General features: G+C 31.5%; 2 protein-coding genes across 8 annotated transcripts; both read right to left on the minus strand.

Annotated features, from left to right (window-relative positions):
• Window positions 1-583: 583 nt before the first annotated feature.
• LOC129289440 (protein NRT1/ PTR FAMILY 1.2-like) lies at window positions 584-4,301 on the minus strand. Its single transcript, XM_054926213.1, has 4 exons — window positions 4,182-4,301; window positions 3,868-4,085; window positions 2,232-2,758; window positions 584-1,687 (listed from the first exon to the last, which is right to left on the minus strand). Exons 1-4 carry the CDS (start codon window positions 4,243-4,245, stop codon window positions 805-807), a joined length of 1,692 nt encoding a protein of 563 aa, XP_054782188.1. The 5' UTR covers window positions 4,246-4,301; the 3' UTR covers window positions 584-804.
• A 10,031-nt stretch (window positions 4,302-14,332) lies between these two features.
• Window positions 14,333-17,652, minus strand: LOC129287797 (protein NRT1/ PTR FAMILY 1.1-like). Of its 7 annotated transcripts, none has more exons than XR_008587813.1 (5): window positions 17,038-17,652; window positions 16,713-16,910; window positions 15,810-16,353; window positions 15,539-15,727; window positions 14,333-14,720 (listed from the first exon to the last, which is right to left on the minus strand). XR_008587813.1 is itself a non-coding variant. In XM_054924043.1 (3 exons), the coding sequence occupies exons 1-3, from the start codon at window positions 17,186-17,188 to the stop codon at window positions 16,139-16,141; spliced, it is 564 nt and encodes a 187-aa protein (XP_054780018.1). In that variant the 5' UTR covers window positions 17,189-17,652; the 3' UTR covers window positions 14,953-16,138. The 7 variants fall into 7 exon arrangements, 1 of the variants encoding a protein (XP_054780018.1); XR_008587812.1 differs by having other exon boundaries at window positions 15,320-15,727; XR_008587810.1 differs by lacking the exon at window positions 14,333-14,720 and having other exon boundaries at window positions 14,953-15,727; window positions 15,810-15,958; window positions 16,115-16,353.
• Window positions 17,653-18,509: the final 857 nt, after the last annotated feature.

Consider the following 18,509-nt stretch of genomic DNA (forward strand, 5'->3'; position numbering starts at 1 on the left):
AAATAGCATTCTTCTTCTTTTTGGTAATATAAAGACTATGACATCAAACCACAGAGAAGAGAAAACAATATATTTAACCATGAGCATTTGACTCATTACAAAGATCAGCAAGCAAAAAATTACTAAATCTTAAGAGATGATAGTCAAAATTTAGATAGTTAATTTGCACCTATTGGACGTGATCAATTAGCTAGCTCAATCACACAATTATTTATTTATATATACATATGATCAAGTAGAAAAAGCACAACCATATCATATTCAATTTTCATTGCAAGAGCAGAACCAAACCAACACCTATACACCCAAGGATTAAACAATAAGAGGGCAGCATGATCTATATTATACATAGGTTCCTCACACGCATGAGATTATTATTATTATTATTATTATTGTTATTATTATTATTATTGTTATTATTATTATTTGAAAGCAAGCAATTAATAAATACAACTCACATAGTGGCCTTGCCACTAGGACAGCTTGTCATTGACATGAAATTATTAGAATAACTTGTTATAAAGCTGATATTTTATATTCATATTTTCAATAATGTTCACAGCACTAAGAAATCCAAAATAAGTTAATTATAAAATGTCTTTTGAACTGATATCTCCAATCCCATTTTGGAACTTGATAATTACAAAACCATATGCATATCTGAACATTATATTATGCAAACCAGAACACTTAATCATGCTAAGAAACTGCATCTTCACAAACCTCTTAAATGATTCACTACATCAAGCGAAGCTATGAATTACCTGAGCTTCATCTTCACCAATACCATTGCGCCCACATTCTTCACTCAACCTCATTCCTTTCTTCCTCTGAACGTTCCTCCTCCACTGACCCAGTTCTAGCACTAGGCCCATAAGCCCACGAACAGACCAAATAGTACACAAAATTCACCACACTGATCGCTGCAAGAACCCAGAAATACCAATCATAATGCCCTTTATTCAGATTTCTACCGACCCAACTTTGTCTTCCTCCTCTGGAAGTAACCCCATCCACAATGCTCAAGATCAGTGAAGCCATCAGATTCCCCAATCCCATTCCCAAAGAGTACAGGGACGAGCCAATGCTCGACATCGTCCGGGGAAACTCCGAGTAGTAAAACTCTGATTGTGCTATCACGTTGAACGCTTCTGCTATCCCCACCAACGAGAGATGAACAAGAAGCCACATTGCCGACATATCCACGACCCCTTTTGGGTTATCTGCAAACCCTTGTCGAATCGCTTTGGTTCTCCTTTTGTTTTCGATTATAGCAGACGCTATGAGGTCGAGGATTCCGAAGAACAGCCCTATTCCCATTCTTGTCTTGGCACTGATTCGAACTGGTCTTTTTGCGATTTTTGAAGCTATTGGGATGATGATGCGGTCATAGATGCCGACCGTGATAAAGAGGAAGAGCATGGTGAAAGCATTGTACGAACCTGGGGGGATTTGGAAGTTCGAGGTCACGTGTCTGTCCATGGATTTGGCTTGGAGGACACGGAACGAGCTTTGAGTTGTGATCACTGTCATTATGATGTTTGTGGACCATAAAGGAAGAACCTTTATGATGGCTTTTAGTTCTTCTACTTGCTCTGTGGTGCAGAGGCTCCATGGATTTGAAGCTGAGCCATCTGGGGTTATATCTTGTTCTGGGTTTTTGATTATGCAGGCTCTGTTCAGAAACCTAATTAACACACAGCAACAGACTCATCTCACGTAAGGTTCATTATAAAACTATTAATGTGAAACAAACTTCAGTTGTTTCCATTGTTTCTATATTGCTGGTTTAGCATAACAATTCCCAGATTCTTGTCATTTGTGAATCAATTCTGGTTTTAGCACCAAGCATATTTACATTTGGTAATTGGTTATAGCATTGCTCATTGTCTCTTCTATCGTGAATTGGAAATGTCAAAATAGTGTGTTAGGATTCTTAATTGTTGCGTAAATCATCTGAATTTAATATGAATTATTTGACATTTTTCTAAACACTGCAAGACACATGATGAGATCAATTTTAACGTTATGAGCTTAAAAAATAATATAGGTTTAACAATTCAAAGACTCAAATTATTAATGTACTCCTCAAAGTACATTAGTGTTTTGTCAGCAAAACCTTGGATCAACATAAAGTCAACATCTTAAGCACAAGATGACAAAGTGAAAGCCATTGAGATCATTCAAAAAAAAAAATGAAGATAATTAAGATAGAGATTATGGAAGTGAACCTCAATTTATTAGTTGGAACAAGAAGATCCGAGCCCTTGTTATGATGGTACTTTCCAGCAGGGTTACCGGGAGGAAAAGGAAGCTCTCTATTCTTGAAGGCAACAACAATGACCCTGGCAAACCCAGTGAACAAGCTGGAGTGTGGTTTATTCTTGACATAGAGAGGAGAAGCAAGCAAGAAGGAGACAATGGACAAGACCATAAGACCTGGGGGAATACCAAAACCCACTTTCCATCCGAGGTGGTCTTGAGCATAGACCAGAGCTGTCAAGGCAAGCAAGCAAGCAAAAGCTTGAGAAGCAATGTACCAGCTGATGAAGGTCTCCAACACTTTCTGATTATTAGGGTTGGCTTTGTTGTTGAACTGATCTGCACCAAATGCTATGGAGCATGAGAGGCCACCAGCTCCGATGGACGTCAGACCAAGACTGCTCGCTAAGAATGCCATTTGGGATGTTGTTGCTGATTGGCTTGGCTTTGGCCTTAACTCTGGGATCATTGATGTTATCCACAAGAATACCATTCCCTGTGATCCAATTATCACAAGACAACTTGTAACTTTTTAAAAATAATAATAATAATAATAATTATTATGGACCAAACTGTGCATGAGATAATTCAAAATAAGTTACACATACTATTTATGATTTACAAAGCTATAATTTATTCTTATTTAGCTACATTAAACTATCAATATACTTTATATGTTAAATTAATTTAATATTTAATTTATGTTTTAAAACTTAAATGATTAACATAATAATTTAATAAACACAAGAGACCAAAGCAATACAAATTAAATTTTAGAAATTAAATTGATAATTGAATTAAATTTAAGGGATTAAAAATTTCATTATCTCTTAAAAATTTAATTGTTGACCAATACTTTACATGAAGTTTAAGATAGGTCACACTGTTTTTGATTCAGTATGACTTTTTAATAATTTCATATTATACATATACTTTATATCGAAAAAAGAAAAAATTAGTCTTGATTCTTAAAAAGGATGGATGCCTTCGAGTATAAACATAAACAAACAAATTCGCACGAGATCTTAGAAAGGATGCCATGAGACAAAAACAAAGAATTATAATCAACACCCTTCTCTTCAACTGGCCTTTTTTTCACTTGTAAAAGCAAATAATATAGTGTATGTAGTGTAGTCATCAAGATCAGAGAATGAAAATAAAGATGAAATGATTCCTTCGTTGTCTAATAGGCAAATAGCACTTGATCCAACCCTTTACTCAATTTGGGTTAGACATAGGTTTAGTAGTAGTAATATAAAGTAGCTCAAATAGCAAGAATGAAATGATTAATTTGTTCCAAAGATGGAATCTAATCTAAGTTGCATATATAATTAGATATTTGGAGTCAGTCACGCTACAATTACTTGAACGTGGACAGTAAAGACTAGACTTGTTTTTAATCTCGCCGGCCATGTTTGGCATAGTAAAATGTACAAATCCTTGAAAAACTACCTAATTTGAATCCTCCGCGTATTATATATTCTTTCTCGAAAGGAGCAGACAGAAAGTTAGACTTGTATATAACTACATATATATATATATACACATATGTAATATAAAAGAAGAAGATAAAGATGGAAATGATAAAGGGGAGGGGAGAAGAACCAGGAAAGAGAAGACGGAACCGATGGCGATGGCAAAGAAGCGACCGAGAAAAGAATCAGCGAGGAAAGCAGCGAGCAAAGGAGCCAAGTTGGACGCAGCAAACCAGAAGAAGATGATATTTGCAGCTCTGGGGAGCCGCAGATTGTAAATCTCCGTCAGATATAACACCATGTTTGGCATCAGCCCCACCATTGCCACCTTCGCTAATGTTTCGTTCGCTGCATGTGTAATTTCATCATCAATTAATATCTGTTCATACCAATAATTCCAAACAAAACCAGAAGGAGAAGAAAAAGAAGAGATCAAGTAAGAACCGATAATGAAGGGCATGGTAATGAGGCCACCCTTTCGCCTTCCTACTGAAGAACTTGCCTCCATTTCCTTCTCCACGATCCCGAGAGAGAGAGAGAGAGAGAGAGATACAAAATCTTGGGGCAGTACTTGTTATCAGTACTGATCTCATAGGCTATGGCCTATTTAATCCGCCTAAGGAAGACCTATACTATTCTAAACTACTGCTAGCATCTTGGCTTATTATTATTTTATGTTCTCACATACGTAGATTCACTATATTAAATATTCTCCTGATTTTATTTGTAAATTGTTTTTAATATATTTAACTTGAATTAAAAAGTTTAAAATTTTTTTAACTTTATCTAAAAATTTAATAAATTTTTAACTTTGTCCTCATTATACATAATTTAATAGCATATTTTTTATTATTAACATTAAATGAAAGGTGAAAAAAATTATAATAACATTTAATATTGTGACTTATAAATAAAATAAAATAAAATTTCTCTCCACCTTATAGAACCAGACTGAGTGTATAATAATAGTACCATATAGTTACTCTTGAACTTTACATTACATTAGGCTAATTTTTACTGAAAAATTTGAAGTGAAAAAAGAATAAAAAATAATTATTTAACTATTTTTATTTAGAATGAAAATTAATTTAAAACTTCATTATGATGCACTTGCAACTTATTTTTTAAATTCTAATGGGGAATACAAAGTTCATATTTAATGTTTAAAAATATTAAATCTAATAGCCTCTAGGGATTCGCAAGTTTGACTTTCAAATTTATAATTGTGTTGTAACATATTTGCAATTTATTTTTTAAATTTTAACAGGGAATGCAGATGTTCATTGTAACATTTTAGAAAAAAATCCCTGTTAACTAGATTAAATCAAGATTTATTAAGTGAATTAAAATGGTGTATGGTAAAAGAGCCTAATAAGCATTTTTTGTTGTGATTTCAACCTTAAATTTGGGTTCAAAGTGAAATGTGATCACCTAAACATCAAAAATGGGAGAAAAACAAAGGAGGGTGTTTTTATGCTAGATATTGTGATGTGTTTGGCCAAAAAAAAATGCAAAGGGATTTCTCTATATCACATGTCGTGACGCATGGCCTATTTCCCATAAAAATATTATGTAACCACACTTGAAAAATAGGGAGAAAGAATAAAGAAAATGCAAGAAGGAGAAGGACAAAGCTTAAAGCTTTGTTAGGGCTTCAATTTTGAGAGGGTTGGAGGCATTTTGAAATTATCAAACCTTAAGAGTAAGTCTCTTAACTCTTTCTTGTCCCTTTCCAACCCATTTTTTAAAGTTTTTTTGCTAAGATTCGTTAAGGAGAGTTGATTTTTCAGTCCATATAAGTTATAAATTCAAATTCATTAACTCAAATAAAGTTAATGAAAGTTGTTTAAAGTATTTAAATAAAAGATATATAAATTTACACATTTTTGTTGCTGAATACGTATTTATGACTGAATTTTCATAATAAATAGGGTAGTTGGAGAGGTTTGAATGCCGTTAATGATGAGTTAGGAGTTTAATAATATTGGTTGAGGTGGATGGAAGTTAAGAAACCCAATGGGTAAGTTTGTGTGTTAGAAATGAGAATTTTGGGATATGATAGAATTGAAATTTGAAGCTTGAATTGTGTAGATGGTGATAGTAAGGATTTTAGATATTATTAATTGTAGATTAATTGTCTGTGCACTAGTTTGAACTTGAAAGCAAGCTTAGAAGCATTTACTTAAGGGATAAACCTTTGACCTCTTAAAATTTGAAGTAATCGGGAGAAATCTTTTCTTTGTAATTGTTCATTAATTGATTTATGTTTGCAAAAATTAAATGATAAACTTGAAAGATTGGGTTTTATGATTTGTACAATATAAGTAAAGTATTAATTATCCCATATTTGGTTATAATTGCATAGTGTGATTTGGGACATGCACACACCATAATTATATGTTGAACTATGTGAATTGTCTAGTTGATGAGATGGTAGTGTGGTTGTATTAATATGTGAATGCTATATATGTGTTAAGTGGAGAATTGAAAATATGTTATGACATTGAGATTTGAAGTGGAGAGTATTTAAGAAATTGCTAAAGATGCTCACACGAGTTAGTTTATTATTGTAAATCTAATAAGTTTTCATTGAGTATATATCTGTGAATTTGTAAAATGAGTGAGTATCATCCATTGCATGATCTTTTGGTAGTAATTCACTTAAAGAGAGAAGTAGGTAAATCCACATGGTATTTTATGGCTACTTTCTAGTAAAAGAATGCTAGTCTTATCCCACTGTTTGTTGAGAAACTGTCCCATTCTTTATCAAGGAACACGAACCTAGCTATTTTCACCTATTTGTTAAGGATATTAGCTTAGGGTTTTATGACAACCTAAGGATTCAAAAGTGAGGGAAGTCATAGTCCAAGAATAAGTGTAGTGATCTTTAGCTAAGTCACTCCTAATAATTGGTGACTTTAGGTAGTCCATTCACATGAATGGAGTCCTAATTTAATCATAGCCTATAGTTTCAATTATAAAAAATAAGGAAGAATTGATCATACAAATTATTTGACATGTCACATGGTTGTTAAGTTTGTGACAAGTCATGATTATTGAATTGCTATTGCCACATGATTATTAGTATTGTGATAATTAGCATTGTAATGTGATTGTGAAATATACGATTAAACTGCACGTATTTTCATGAGATCATGTAGATTCATATGATTATGTATTCATATGATTATGAAATTGTAAATTCTGGTATATGCATATATGTTTAATGTCAATTAATATGTAATTGTATAGAAAAAATATACTCTAGTTGCTAAATAGTTGTACTCACCCTTTTTTAATATTTTACAGGCTCTAACTCAAGCACAGATAAGGGAAAGGCTCCAATGGCTTAGGAATTTTAATATTTCCACTATAAAGCCTCTCAATTTTATTTATTTTTTGTAATTAGATGAATATTGCCAACTAAGGATTGCATTCTTTTGTTATACTTGCATTATAGGGATTTTCATGCTTTGATCATTGTTTTTGGGCCTTAGAATATTGTGAGTAAATTTAGTTATTATTAATATGGTCAAAATACTAGTATAAGTGCAGAAATTTTAAAATGTTTATAACTATGAAAATTATTTGATTAAATGTAATGTTAAACCTTCCCTTATTGGTTTTGATATCAAGGGGCTAAGGAGAAAAAATGAGATTTTGTTATTATTGTGTGCATGTGGTGTGTTGCACAAATGATCTAAAGTCCATTATGTGTGGTTTACGTGTTAACAGTAGCTTTTGGCACATGTATAGGATTTTTTAACACCCTTCTATTGTGAAAAGTGCTAGAATTTGAAAAAAAAAAGTATTTGAATGTTTGACTTCCTTGTGTGCAATTATTTGTAAGAAAAAAAATTCACGCTATTAGCTAGGATATGACCAAAGCTTTTTATAAATATTTAGATCACCTTGATTTGAATGTTAAATGGAGAAATAGGGCATGCAGAAAGTTGTTTCAAGTTGCTATCATGTGATAGCACAAAATTGTCAAATTCTGCACAACGTGCCACAATACATGGCACCTACAATACAGCACACAACATAAAGAAGAACAAGCCTAAGCGTGTGTGCACAATGCTGTGGTATGCTCCTCTGTTTTTCACTCCCCTGATGTTTTTGAACCAATTTGAGTCTTCTTGACTATTGGATAATATCACATGCTTTTGTAATCATTTGTTCTTAATTTTTGGCTTAAATAAGTCACTTTTAATTGGTTTTATTAAAGTTTAAACTTAAATCCCAGTTTTTGATAGAAATACCTTTGATTTTGAATTATCTTTAAACAGTTAACCATAATTGGGTAATTTTTTTAGATTAATTTCATTAATTACCTGTATTGAATTATTATGGACATGAATTAGTAAAAGTAACCTTACATTGATCTTTAATGTTGAAAAATATTAAATCTAACAGCTCTAAGGATTTATAAGTTCGACTCTTAATTTTACAACTTTGTTATAATGTATTTGTAACTTATTTTTTAAGTTTTAACTGAAAACATAATGTTCATATTTAATGTTGAAAAATAAAAGGTTTAATAATTTTTTTTGGTAAAATAGGTTTAATAATTATTGTTTATTCTTTAATTTTGTTAAAATTTAAAAAATAAATTATAATTTCATCACAACAAAATTATAAATTAAAAGTCAAACTGATAAATCTCTAGAATTATTATATTTAATATTTATTACTAAAAGACCACGAGACTTTATTTGCCACCCTAAAATTAGTTGAAACTTGAATTGAATTAACTAGTCCTCTTGAAACCTCATTGTCATTCTCATGGGTACTTTTAAAATTAAAAAACCAATATTATGTTATTTAAAATCATGCATTAATAGTAATGATTTATCTTTGAAAAATATAAAAACCCATGCACTAGAGAGGCGGAGCTTGCGCTTGACCTCCATTAATACAAATCTCAGCATATCATAAATACCTATCTATTAGTCACTTCTATAAAATATATTATAACGTACAAGCGCAAATGTTCAATGCATATTTTTAATATTACTTCTTTCATTTAAAAATAAAAGATATTTTTTAAAAAGTTAGATGTTAAAAAATATAAAGTATTTTTAATCTTTTAAAGTATAATCATTGCCTTTTTTTAAAAGTACCCTTATTGATGAATGACTTTATATTTATTGTAGGATATTTAATAGGAGTAAATATGAAAAGATAATACTAGTTTGAAAGTAAATAACTACTTTATTGAAAGGTAAGATTTAGTTAAAAATGCTTTATTTTTTTGAATAGAGGGAGTACCATACATAGAAGAGCTAATTGACACCTAAATTATAGTTTCATAAGTGTTTAACTCTAAACTCATTTTTAGTATAATATTCCCTTATAGCTTTTGAAAATAATGTAATATGACCCTTATTATTAATCAAAGTTAACTTTGGATGTTATTTGACTAGAAAATGACAAAAAATATTAAAAATTACAATGAAGGGCTCAAAAATTATAGACAAAGACTTAACAAATTTAAAAAAATGACCAACAAATTTTATTGGTCTATTGCATTATTTTAAATAAAATAATATTTATAATATTTGAATTGTCATCAGGAGATGTGCATTAAATGTAATGCTTCATCATGTTTCAAACCGAATTACTTCCTTCTTCCTAATTTATAAAACAATTTTAAATAAAAATTATATACATCAATAAAATTCATTAAATATACTTTACAATTTTATTTTTTTCAAGATAAAAATATAAATTTTTAAAAATTGCATTCATGATACTCCATTTGCAAAAAGTATATTAAAGAGAATGGATAGGATAATATTAAAAAATATTATTAATAAAAATTTATTTTTTTCAAAGTGTATTACATTTTGAAATGTCAAATCTCCAAAAAAAAAAAGTCTTATAATTTAACATGAAGGTATTTGTTCTTATAAAAGAGCACACGTGAATAATCATACAAAAATAATGCAATAGTAGCCGGAGATGTTGCTCAAAGAAATGGCGTTATATGATGAGGGTGAGTGCTTTCTTATATGGATTGCAAAGAAGATTGGGCTTAGCATTTAATGTGGGAGTTACAATCAAGGAGGAACAACCAATAGTTTCTCAAAAATATGGTTTGATTTAGGTTTTCTAAATCAATTATTGAGGAGGGAAAATAATATATTGATGTCTTCGCTAAAAAAATGCTATATATTGGAGCCCGTACGAGAAAAGAGTTGGGATCATGTGATTTTTTTTTTTTTCGGTCCTTATTATTCACACGTCAACGTTAACCAATCTTGTTATTAGTTTATTACGTTAACCACTGGATTAGCACCTGGCCTGTCTCCATCACACTCAGTCCTTAAAGTTGTTCATAATTTTGATTCCAACTTCACCTAAATATAATATTAAATAAATGATGTTTTCGTTTTGTTTTTCTTTTTCTTTCTTTTTGGTCGTCCATGCATTACACTGCACATTCCCATTCAATGCATCATCATCACATTTTATTATGAGACGCGGGACCCGTGGACAGGGACAACTCAAGTTTCCCGTGTTGCCATATTATATAGAGATGTTAATAATAACAATAAATTAGTGAAAATAAAATTGAGATTAATAGCTTGTTTGGCTATACGTTGCTGCAAATTCTGAAGCTCCATTTTTGAGAAACCAAAAAATTTAAAAAAAAAATATAGTTCCTTGATGTAATATGGCCTGCACTCAACTTTGTGAGGGTCAGCTTCACACTAAGTGCCTATTTGAATAAGCTAGTATAATCAATTCTACCCACCAAAACCATGGTTTTACTGAAAAAAGCCCAAACACCTCTTCTTCTTTTTTTAATCCATTTTTCTTCTAGAACAGTGTTTTTCCTTAAGAATCCGTAGCAGCTTCTCATAATCAATTATTGCATTTAACTCCATTATTATTTATCAGAATTTTCAATTTACCAAAAATGCCTTTAGTCTCTAGTGAAGGATGGCACACTTATATTGTCTAAAGAAGGTGGTGTTCAAATAGGATTTTTCAAGACTTTGACCAGTAACATAAATGTATGCATAAAAAAATAAAGGGTTAATGAACACCACAAACTCTAAACTATTGTACGAGTAACATTTTAAACTCTAAACTCTTAAAATGTACAAAAATGTCTCTAAACTTTGAAATTCAAAACAAATTATCAGCACCGTTAACTTATAGATACCTGTTGTTAACTGTTGACTTTGTGAGGCCTTGTCAAATGCTAATGTGACAATTCCTTGCTGATGCACCATCCCTCCTTATGAGTTAATGAGCATCACTGATCCTAAATTATTGCATGAGTAGTATCCTGGATTCTAAACTTTGAAAATATGCAAAAACTCCCATAAACTTTGAAATTCAGAGAAAATTACCTCCATCATTTCAATGATGTGTAATCCCCCCTCATATATTAACTGTGCCCTCATCTCTCTGCCTTTGCTGAATCCATCAGTTGGGGGATTCTAGAGAACACCGGCCGCATCTCCCTCAATTGGCTTTGAGCATGTCTCTATAATGCAAGAAAGAATTCAATCTTTGTAGTCTCAATTGCTACTTGAATTTGTTGATGAAGTCATCGGCTTTCACATCTACCGTTTATAAAATCTCCAATTTCAAACCCAAATTAACCAGTTAACTAAAATCTTCTAATACTTAAACTTTTTTCCAAATGGGATTCTAAGTTTTCACCTTTAAATAAATAAATATTATTTAAAATAAAACTAAATCAGAGTTATAAGGTATATGAAAGTATGATATATCAATTGTTTGAAAAACATTGAACAGACATGACGACCAATGATAATTTGTGCGACACACCACAATACACAAGTACACACTAGACCTCAATTTCACTCTTCAATCGCACAATTTCATCAAAAAGTAAGAGAAAGGTAATTACCAATTCAAATAATCAAAATAATCATTTACAATCATCCATTTATGAAAAACATACTTGCATTAGTATTTTGACTTTAACTAAACTTTAACCACACATGTATTTTGACCTAAGTCAGAAAATACAACCAATGAATAACGATCATCCTAGTTAGCATTATCAATATATATGACATATAAAGTTTAGGGGTAATTTGGTCTACATAACAGTCAATATTCTACATATAAACAGTGGGGGTAATTTGTTTTGAATTTCAAAGTTCAAGAACATTTTTGCATATTTTAGGAGTTTAGAGTTTAGAATACTACTTACACAGTAGTTTAGGGTTTATAGTGCTCATTAGCTCATAAGAAGGGATAACACATTAGTAAGAGACTGCCACATCAGCATTTGACTAGGTTCCACAAAGTCAACAATTAACGACGGTTATCTATAAGTTAACAGTGAGGGGTAATTTGCTATAAATTTTAAAGTTTAAATTTTTTTTACACATTTTAAAAGTTTAGGATCCATGGTGCTTTTCGCGTAATCTTTTAAGGTCTATAATACTCATTAATCCAAAAAAAAAATTATGGGATATTGAAATCAAAACATATATAGCAAATTGTGATAAAGATTAATATGAAAAAAATCTTATTAATATTATAATATAATATAATTGTAATTTTTATGAAAGATTCTTCTATGTTTAATATGATTTTCATAATCAAACATAGATATGTTAAATATTATATAAATATTAACTGGATCACTATTATACATATTTTTTTGTTAAATAAAATTTAACAAATTTAATAATATTATACACAATTATATTAATATTTATATCTTAAACGATAATGTCAAAATTTAAAATTAATTCTAATCAAATTATCCAAATATCTTCAGTGATGTCAAAATTAATTTCAAGAAAATAATATCCAAACATGATTACATTATAATATGATCACATTATAATATAATTAATTATAATAAAAATTAATCATATTAATTAATTTTTTTATAATTAATTATACTCAATTGAAATCTAAATAAGCCTTATTGGGTCCTCCAAATTTGTGGGCTTGTAGCTTTTGTAAGAGTGTTCTCAGTTTGAGGACCTGTGACTTTTAATAACAATGATTTGCAGGCTTGTGACTTTACCAATGTTTTTGGGGTTTCATGATTATGGGAAAAAATGGGATTAATAGACTTGCACTTTCTCCAAGTGACCAAACCCATTACTTACCCTGATTTCTTTCTATATTTCATTCCTATATATTTGTCTTATTTCAAACTTATGGGTATAATAGCGACTTATTTTCAATAATACCCTTGCAAGAAAATAAAATTTCCTATTCCCGTTTTAATTGTGTCCTATGGGGACAGGCAAATAGAGATGAAAGAAATACTGCTTAAATTTGATATGCTGTTAATATAATTAAAATTTTGGTTATCAAGTGAAAGTTGACGGATACTGTTTCTATCCAAATTTATAAAATACTTTTAAATAAAATCACATATATCAAAAAATTTTATTAAATACATTTTACAATCTTATTTTGTGAAAGTGCAAGTTTTAACAAATATTTTTCATTTAATTCTTCATTTGTAAAAGAATATTAAAGAGAGAGAATATATATAAGAAGAATAATATTAAAAAAATATCATTAATGAAACTTTATTTTTATCAAAATATCTTATATTTTAGGACACCGAATTTCTCTAAAAAATATCTTATAAATTGGGATAAAGGGAGTATAATTAATTTAGATGATTCACGGTTGGTGCATAATTACTTAGTAGTTAACTTTAGTATTCATCATGACATCCTTTACAAACAGCGATTCATGAACTTTAATAATAAACTAACATATTCATCTCAAGCGTTGAAATTTCACAAATTCCGCAATCAATATCAATATTATCAATATAAAATGTGAAATTTTGTAGATTTAGATTCGATAACTGTACTTAATATAGGCATTGAATACCTGTACAGCTATTAAAATACAGATCAACAATTAAAATAAATTCACTCATTTATTAATCTTAAGTGGAATATAAATTTATAATCATTGATTTGAATTTTAATAACTTAGATAATACAGATATTCAATGTCTATATTAAGTACAGTCACCGAATTTTAATCCACGAAATTTCGTAGCAGTTCACATTGTTAATAAACCATAAACAGTACAAACTTATTCTTCATGTTTTGCTTGTACATGGGCATATAAACAAGAAAGTTTATAACATGTGTATATATAGCCCATTCATATCTCTTAACTCTATATTTCTATGCGGAAGGAATAAAAAAAAAAAATCATGACTTTTCATTCTCTCCTGCTTGTCCTTCTCATCCTTAACAGCATTCCCCAATTCAGCAAACTCTTCCTCCGTTGAGCCAATTTCTTCACCTTCTTTTGGTAATTCATCAGAAGTTTACGAAACAGGTAATACAGCACATGAACACCAGCCCTTGTGACAAAATCCAATAACACCTGTCATAACGATCCCTATTTATATTATCTGAAACCCAGCTCTCTTTCCCTCCTGTTGAAGTCATTGAATGCTTCTGCTATGCCTGAAACGCACAGTTCAGGAAGAAGCCACACCACAGACATGTCCAGAACTGCATGAACATCATCAATATGTCCCTCTTCAATGACTTTCCTTCTCCTTATAGTCTCCACGGTTGCGGCAACAATCAGTTGGAGGAAGTAGAAGAATAACCCAATTCCCATTCTCTTTTTTGCATTCATCCTAACTGGTTTGCCTCTGATCCTTGATGCTAGAGGAAGGAGGATACGGTCATAGATGCGTACACAAACACATGCAGCAAATAGCATTATCACAGTAATGAGCCTGCCGGGATTTCAAAGCTTGATGTGATATGTCTGTTAAAGGATTTGGCTTGGAGTAATGGGAATGAGCTTTGGTTAGTATTAATGGACATCATTAACCCGGTAGACCACAGTGGAATCACTTTGATGATGGCTTTCAGTTCTTCTTCTTCCTCTACAGTACACAGAGACTCCATGGATTTGCGGCTGAACCATCAGGGGCTATATCTTTTTTTGGATCTTTAATTAAACGAGCCTTATTCAGAAACCTATACAAATAAGAGAAGTGATAGAACGTGGGGAACTGTGCTAATTAGGAATATAAATAAAACAAGAAATAAAGAAAAGAAATGAGAAAGAAGAAGAAGAAGAAATAAAAGGGAAAGGAAACGAAAACACATAGAAAGATAGGGATCAATGAGAAAATCTTCTAAAGTATCCACCTCTAACAATCTTAGCCTTCGAAAACATTATAATAGTTGAGTTCACAAGAGTTATAAATTCTAGAAATAAAAATCACTCTTATTAGTCAAATCAAACTTGGCATTACAAGAAGGAGTTCATGCCCATATATAAGCAACTCAAGACACAAAACCCTAATTTCTAAAACCCTAGTTTTAGACAAAAATAATAAAAATTCAACCACATAATTTAGAAATTGTATCTTCTAAAATTATGAGATTACACTATTGGAGAATATCCTAATTAACCCTAATCTTTGACTAGACTAAAAGTAGGAAACAAAAGACTAAATAAAATATTAAACTAATATCTTGATTCTAAAGAAAAGGAATCAAGTCAAAGTCTTGCAAAAATAGGAAACCAATTTGAAGCAATCAAGGGATCTTCAATCTAAGCAAAATCACACCTCTTATGCTTCAAAATTAGATTGTATCTTGACTCCCATAATACTAGGTTTAAGTGCCAAGTCTTCCATTGAATGGGCTAGGGTTTTGACCACTTGGACTTAGGCCTTCTTAGACTTGGATCTCTAGAATATTGAACACGTCTAAGGGGTCTTCTTTGGGCTTGAGGGGCGTGCTTCAAGAGTTCTTGGACATCTTGCACAAGACAAAATAAGACTTACTTTATAACTTTGGTTCGAACTCTTGTCATTGAGCCTCCCATATGTTGTAGTGGATACTTTGGCATGTTGGACTTGGATAGTTGGACTCCTTGAGCTTGTTCCTTCACGCCTAGAGTTTCCTCTTGAGATTGCACACCATCTTCAAGCTTTGTGGCCATCAGTGCCTTGAGGTCCATCAAAAAGTGTCACCTAGTGTTACACATTAGCTCATGATTAAAACAATGAACAAAAGATCATAATTAAGAATGGGAGCTTTGATAAATTATATCACCTTAATTTATCAGATGGAACAAGGAAATCTGGGCCCTCCTTATGATGGTGCCTTGCAGCTGAGCTAGTGGGTGGAAGCTGAAGTTTTTTGTTCTTATGCCACGCGACAATGACATGTGAGAAGCTAGTGATCAAGCTAGCTGTTGGTTTCTACCTTATGTAAAGTGGGGAAGCAAGGAAGAACAAGAAGGTTGATAAGAACATAAGTGCAGCAGGAACTCCAAAATTTCCATAAAAAATGATCTTGGATACAACACTATTGCAGTGAAGGCAAGTACGAAAGAAGCAGCAGTAGAAGCATAATACCAGCTGAAGAATATCTCCAAGTCTCTAGTTATTAGGGTTGCTTTTCTGTTCACTTGGTCTGCACCAAATGCTAAGGAGCACCCGAGCCCACCAGTTCCAATGTTCAAGAGAGCAAAGCAAGAGATTAAGAGAATCATTTGCCCTAATGTTGCAAAGGTACACATTTCTGTTGCTGGGTTGCTGCAAGGGGGAGGTCTTGCCTGTGGGATCATGACTGCTAGCAACAAGAGTGTTTTTCCCTGTCATTGAAGAAAAGAACATTACTTTCAATAGACTTTTTCCCAATATCAATTCTTTACAATTTTAATAGTAATACTGAGCTAGATGGATTATTCAACTTAAGTGTGGCTATATTACTGCATTAAGCCCAAAACTTTGTTCTTGCAGGCCTTATGATTCTCTGTTGATGTTATTTGTACAAACTAAGATTGTACAACTTATGGTGGGATTCATCACTTCCTTTCTATGTAATGCAATAATTAAACTGCAAAATAGCAATATACCCTTCTAAGCTGAACTTTAACTTTTGATTAAAGAGAAAAGAAAGGAGGGGATCAGAAGGAAAAGGAAGAAGAATAGCAAGAAAATGAAGCAGAACCTAAGCCAACAACGAGGAATCGACCCAGATAAGAATCACCGAGAAAAGCACCGACCAAAGGAGTTAAATTGCCAGCAGCAGAGGATAATAGGAGTATCCTTGTGGCTGAAGCCATATGAAGTCTATAATCGCCCATCAGATACAGAACCATGTTAAGGACAATCCTTAAGCTAGCCACCCTGGCAAGTGCCTCATTTGCTGCAACATTATTCAGTATTCACCCCAATGAACCAAATACCAGATTATGCAACACAAAAATTCAGCCAAGACCAATAAATTTGTTCTTTGACATGATGACTGGAACTGGATTGGAGCAAATTAATACCTATAATGAAGGGCATGGTGATGAGTCCAGCCTTGCGTCTCTGGGTTTGAGAAATCGGAGGATGATCAACCATTCCTCCTTCACTTGAAGAAGAAGAAGAAGAAGAAGAAGAAGAAGAAGAACCCATCGCCCCCATCTTCCCCATCTCCATTGTTGAAGAGAGAAGGAAAATCAGAGAACTTTAATCCATTTGGGTTCGAAGAGGCGCCAGATAGATTATATAGGTCTGAAGTGAGACTGAAAACTGCTACCAGCAGTGCACTGTATGGTCCTAAATTCCTGAATATACAGTCCAAAAATCTCTAATAATGAAATGGGTAAACAAGTGAAAGTGGCAAACACTGGAAAGATGAGAAGACGAAGATGACACTTTTTTTGGTGGGCATATATGGGTGAGAAGAGAATTGAAACAAGTCTCACTGGTTCCAACATGCAAAACAATTCATTAAAATCAATATCTTACTATTATTAGTGTTTTGAAGAGATATTGGTTAATGTCTTTTTATTGCTTTGTGTTTTGAAATCGTTGGGTTTAAGGGCATGCCCGGCACAGTCATCCCTTTTGATAATTTGGAATCTTCTTTCCATAGTTGTTCGGACATTGCGCTTTCACAGTTTCGCCGCTTTCCCATGCTCCATTACACACTGGAATTCTGGAAATATACTCTCCTTTATATCACGTGGCATCTGAATTTGGATTTTTTTTATTTAAAATCTCAATATATATTATAAAATTATTATTATGTTAAATAATAAATAAATAAATAAATTTAAATGGTTAAAGTTGGACCTAAACAATTTAGAACTATAGTAAAAAACTAGAAAACCATTTTTATTATAATTATAAACTGTTCAAAATTATAAGATACTTTTAATTAATTTATACTCTCAATGAGTTAGTTATGACATTTAAAATTACACATATTTCATGTTTCTTCTTTTTTAATATGATGTTCTACAAAAAAAATTTATCAATTACATCTATCAATTAAAGGTATTTTTAAAAAATACTTTATTAATCACACCTAAAATAACTCATTTTTTAAATGATATTTCACAAAAAGTGTCTTGTAATACTAAATGGAAAAGTACTTATATTAAAAAAAAAAGAACTGTTTGGTCCAAATCTACAATTTTTTTTTTGTATTAAAGTGTTAGACTAATCCAAACATATCATTAATGTTTTTCTTATGCACGGAGTCTTTAAAAAATGAATCACCAAGTGTTTTTTTTTTTTAAAAAAAAAGAATCACGAATCTTTGTGACTCTAAACAGAATAACTTGTTATAAATTTTATAAGTCATGTTAACTGAAAGTGGTTTGTTGATGGCTCGTGGTACTCAAGTTATTTATTTATGATATTCTTGAGATCAATTTTGTAAGCCTCAGCCATAATCATTTATACCAAAAGATCTCTTGAGCAAATCAATATCTAAGAGATGTCAACAATCAAGTGAGGGGATATAGATGAC

Source organism: Prosopis cineraria, unplaced genomic scaffold (genome assembly GCF_029017545.1).
Source record: "Prosopis cineraria cultivar Desert tree isolate PC_DT_omini unplaced genomic scaffold, ASM2901754v1 PC12, whole genome shotgun sequence".
NCBI classification, from domain to species: domain Eukaryota; kingdom Viridiplantae; phylum Streptophyta; class Magnoliopsida; order Fabales; family Fabaceae; genus Prosopis; species Prosopis cineraria.

What these genes read in the sequence shown, in the direction of transcription:
- LOC129287797 (XM_054924043.1), bottom strand. Translation starts at nt 17,188, where the DNA reads ATGGAGATGGGGAAGATGGGGGCGATGGGTTCTTCTTCTTCTTCTTCT. An exon ending in CACCATGCCCTTCATTATAG is followed by an intron (nt 16,911 to 17,037) that starts GTATTAATTTGC and finishes ATAATGTTGCAG; the next exon opens with CAAATGAGGCACTTGCCAGG. An exon ending in ATTCCTCGTTGTTGGCTTAG is followed by an intron (nt 16,354 to 16,712) that starts GTTCTGCTTCAT and finishes CTTCAATGACAG; the next exon opens with GGAAAAACACTCTTGTTGCT.
- LOC129289440 (XM_054926213.1), bottom strand. Translation starts at nt 4,245, where the DNA reads ATGGAGGCAAGTTCTTCAGTAGGAAGGCGAAAGGGTGGCCTCATTACC. An exon ending in TACCATGCCCTTCATTATCG is followed by an intron (nt 4,086 to 4,181) that starts GTTCTTACTTGA and finishes TTACACATGCAG; the next exon opens with CGAACGAAACATTAGCGAAG. An exon ending in GTTCCAACTAATAAATTGAG is followed by an intron (nt 1,688 to 2,231) that starts GTTCACTTCCAT and finishes TGTGTTAATTAG; the next exon opens with GTTTCTGAACAGAGCCTGCA.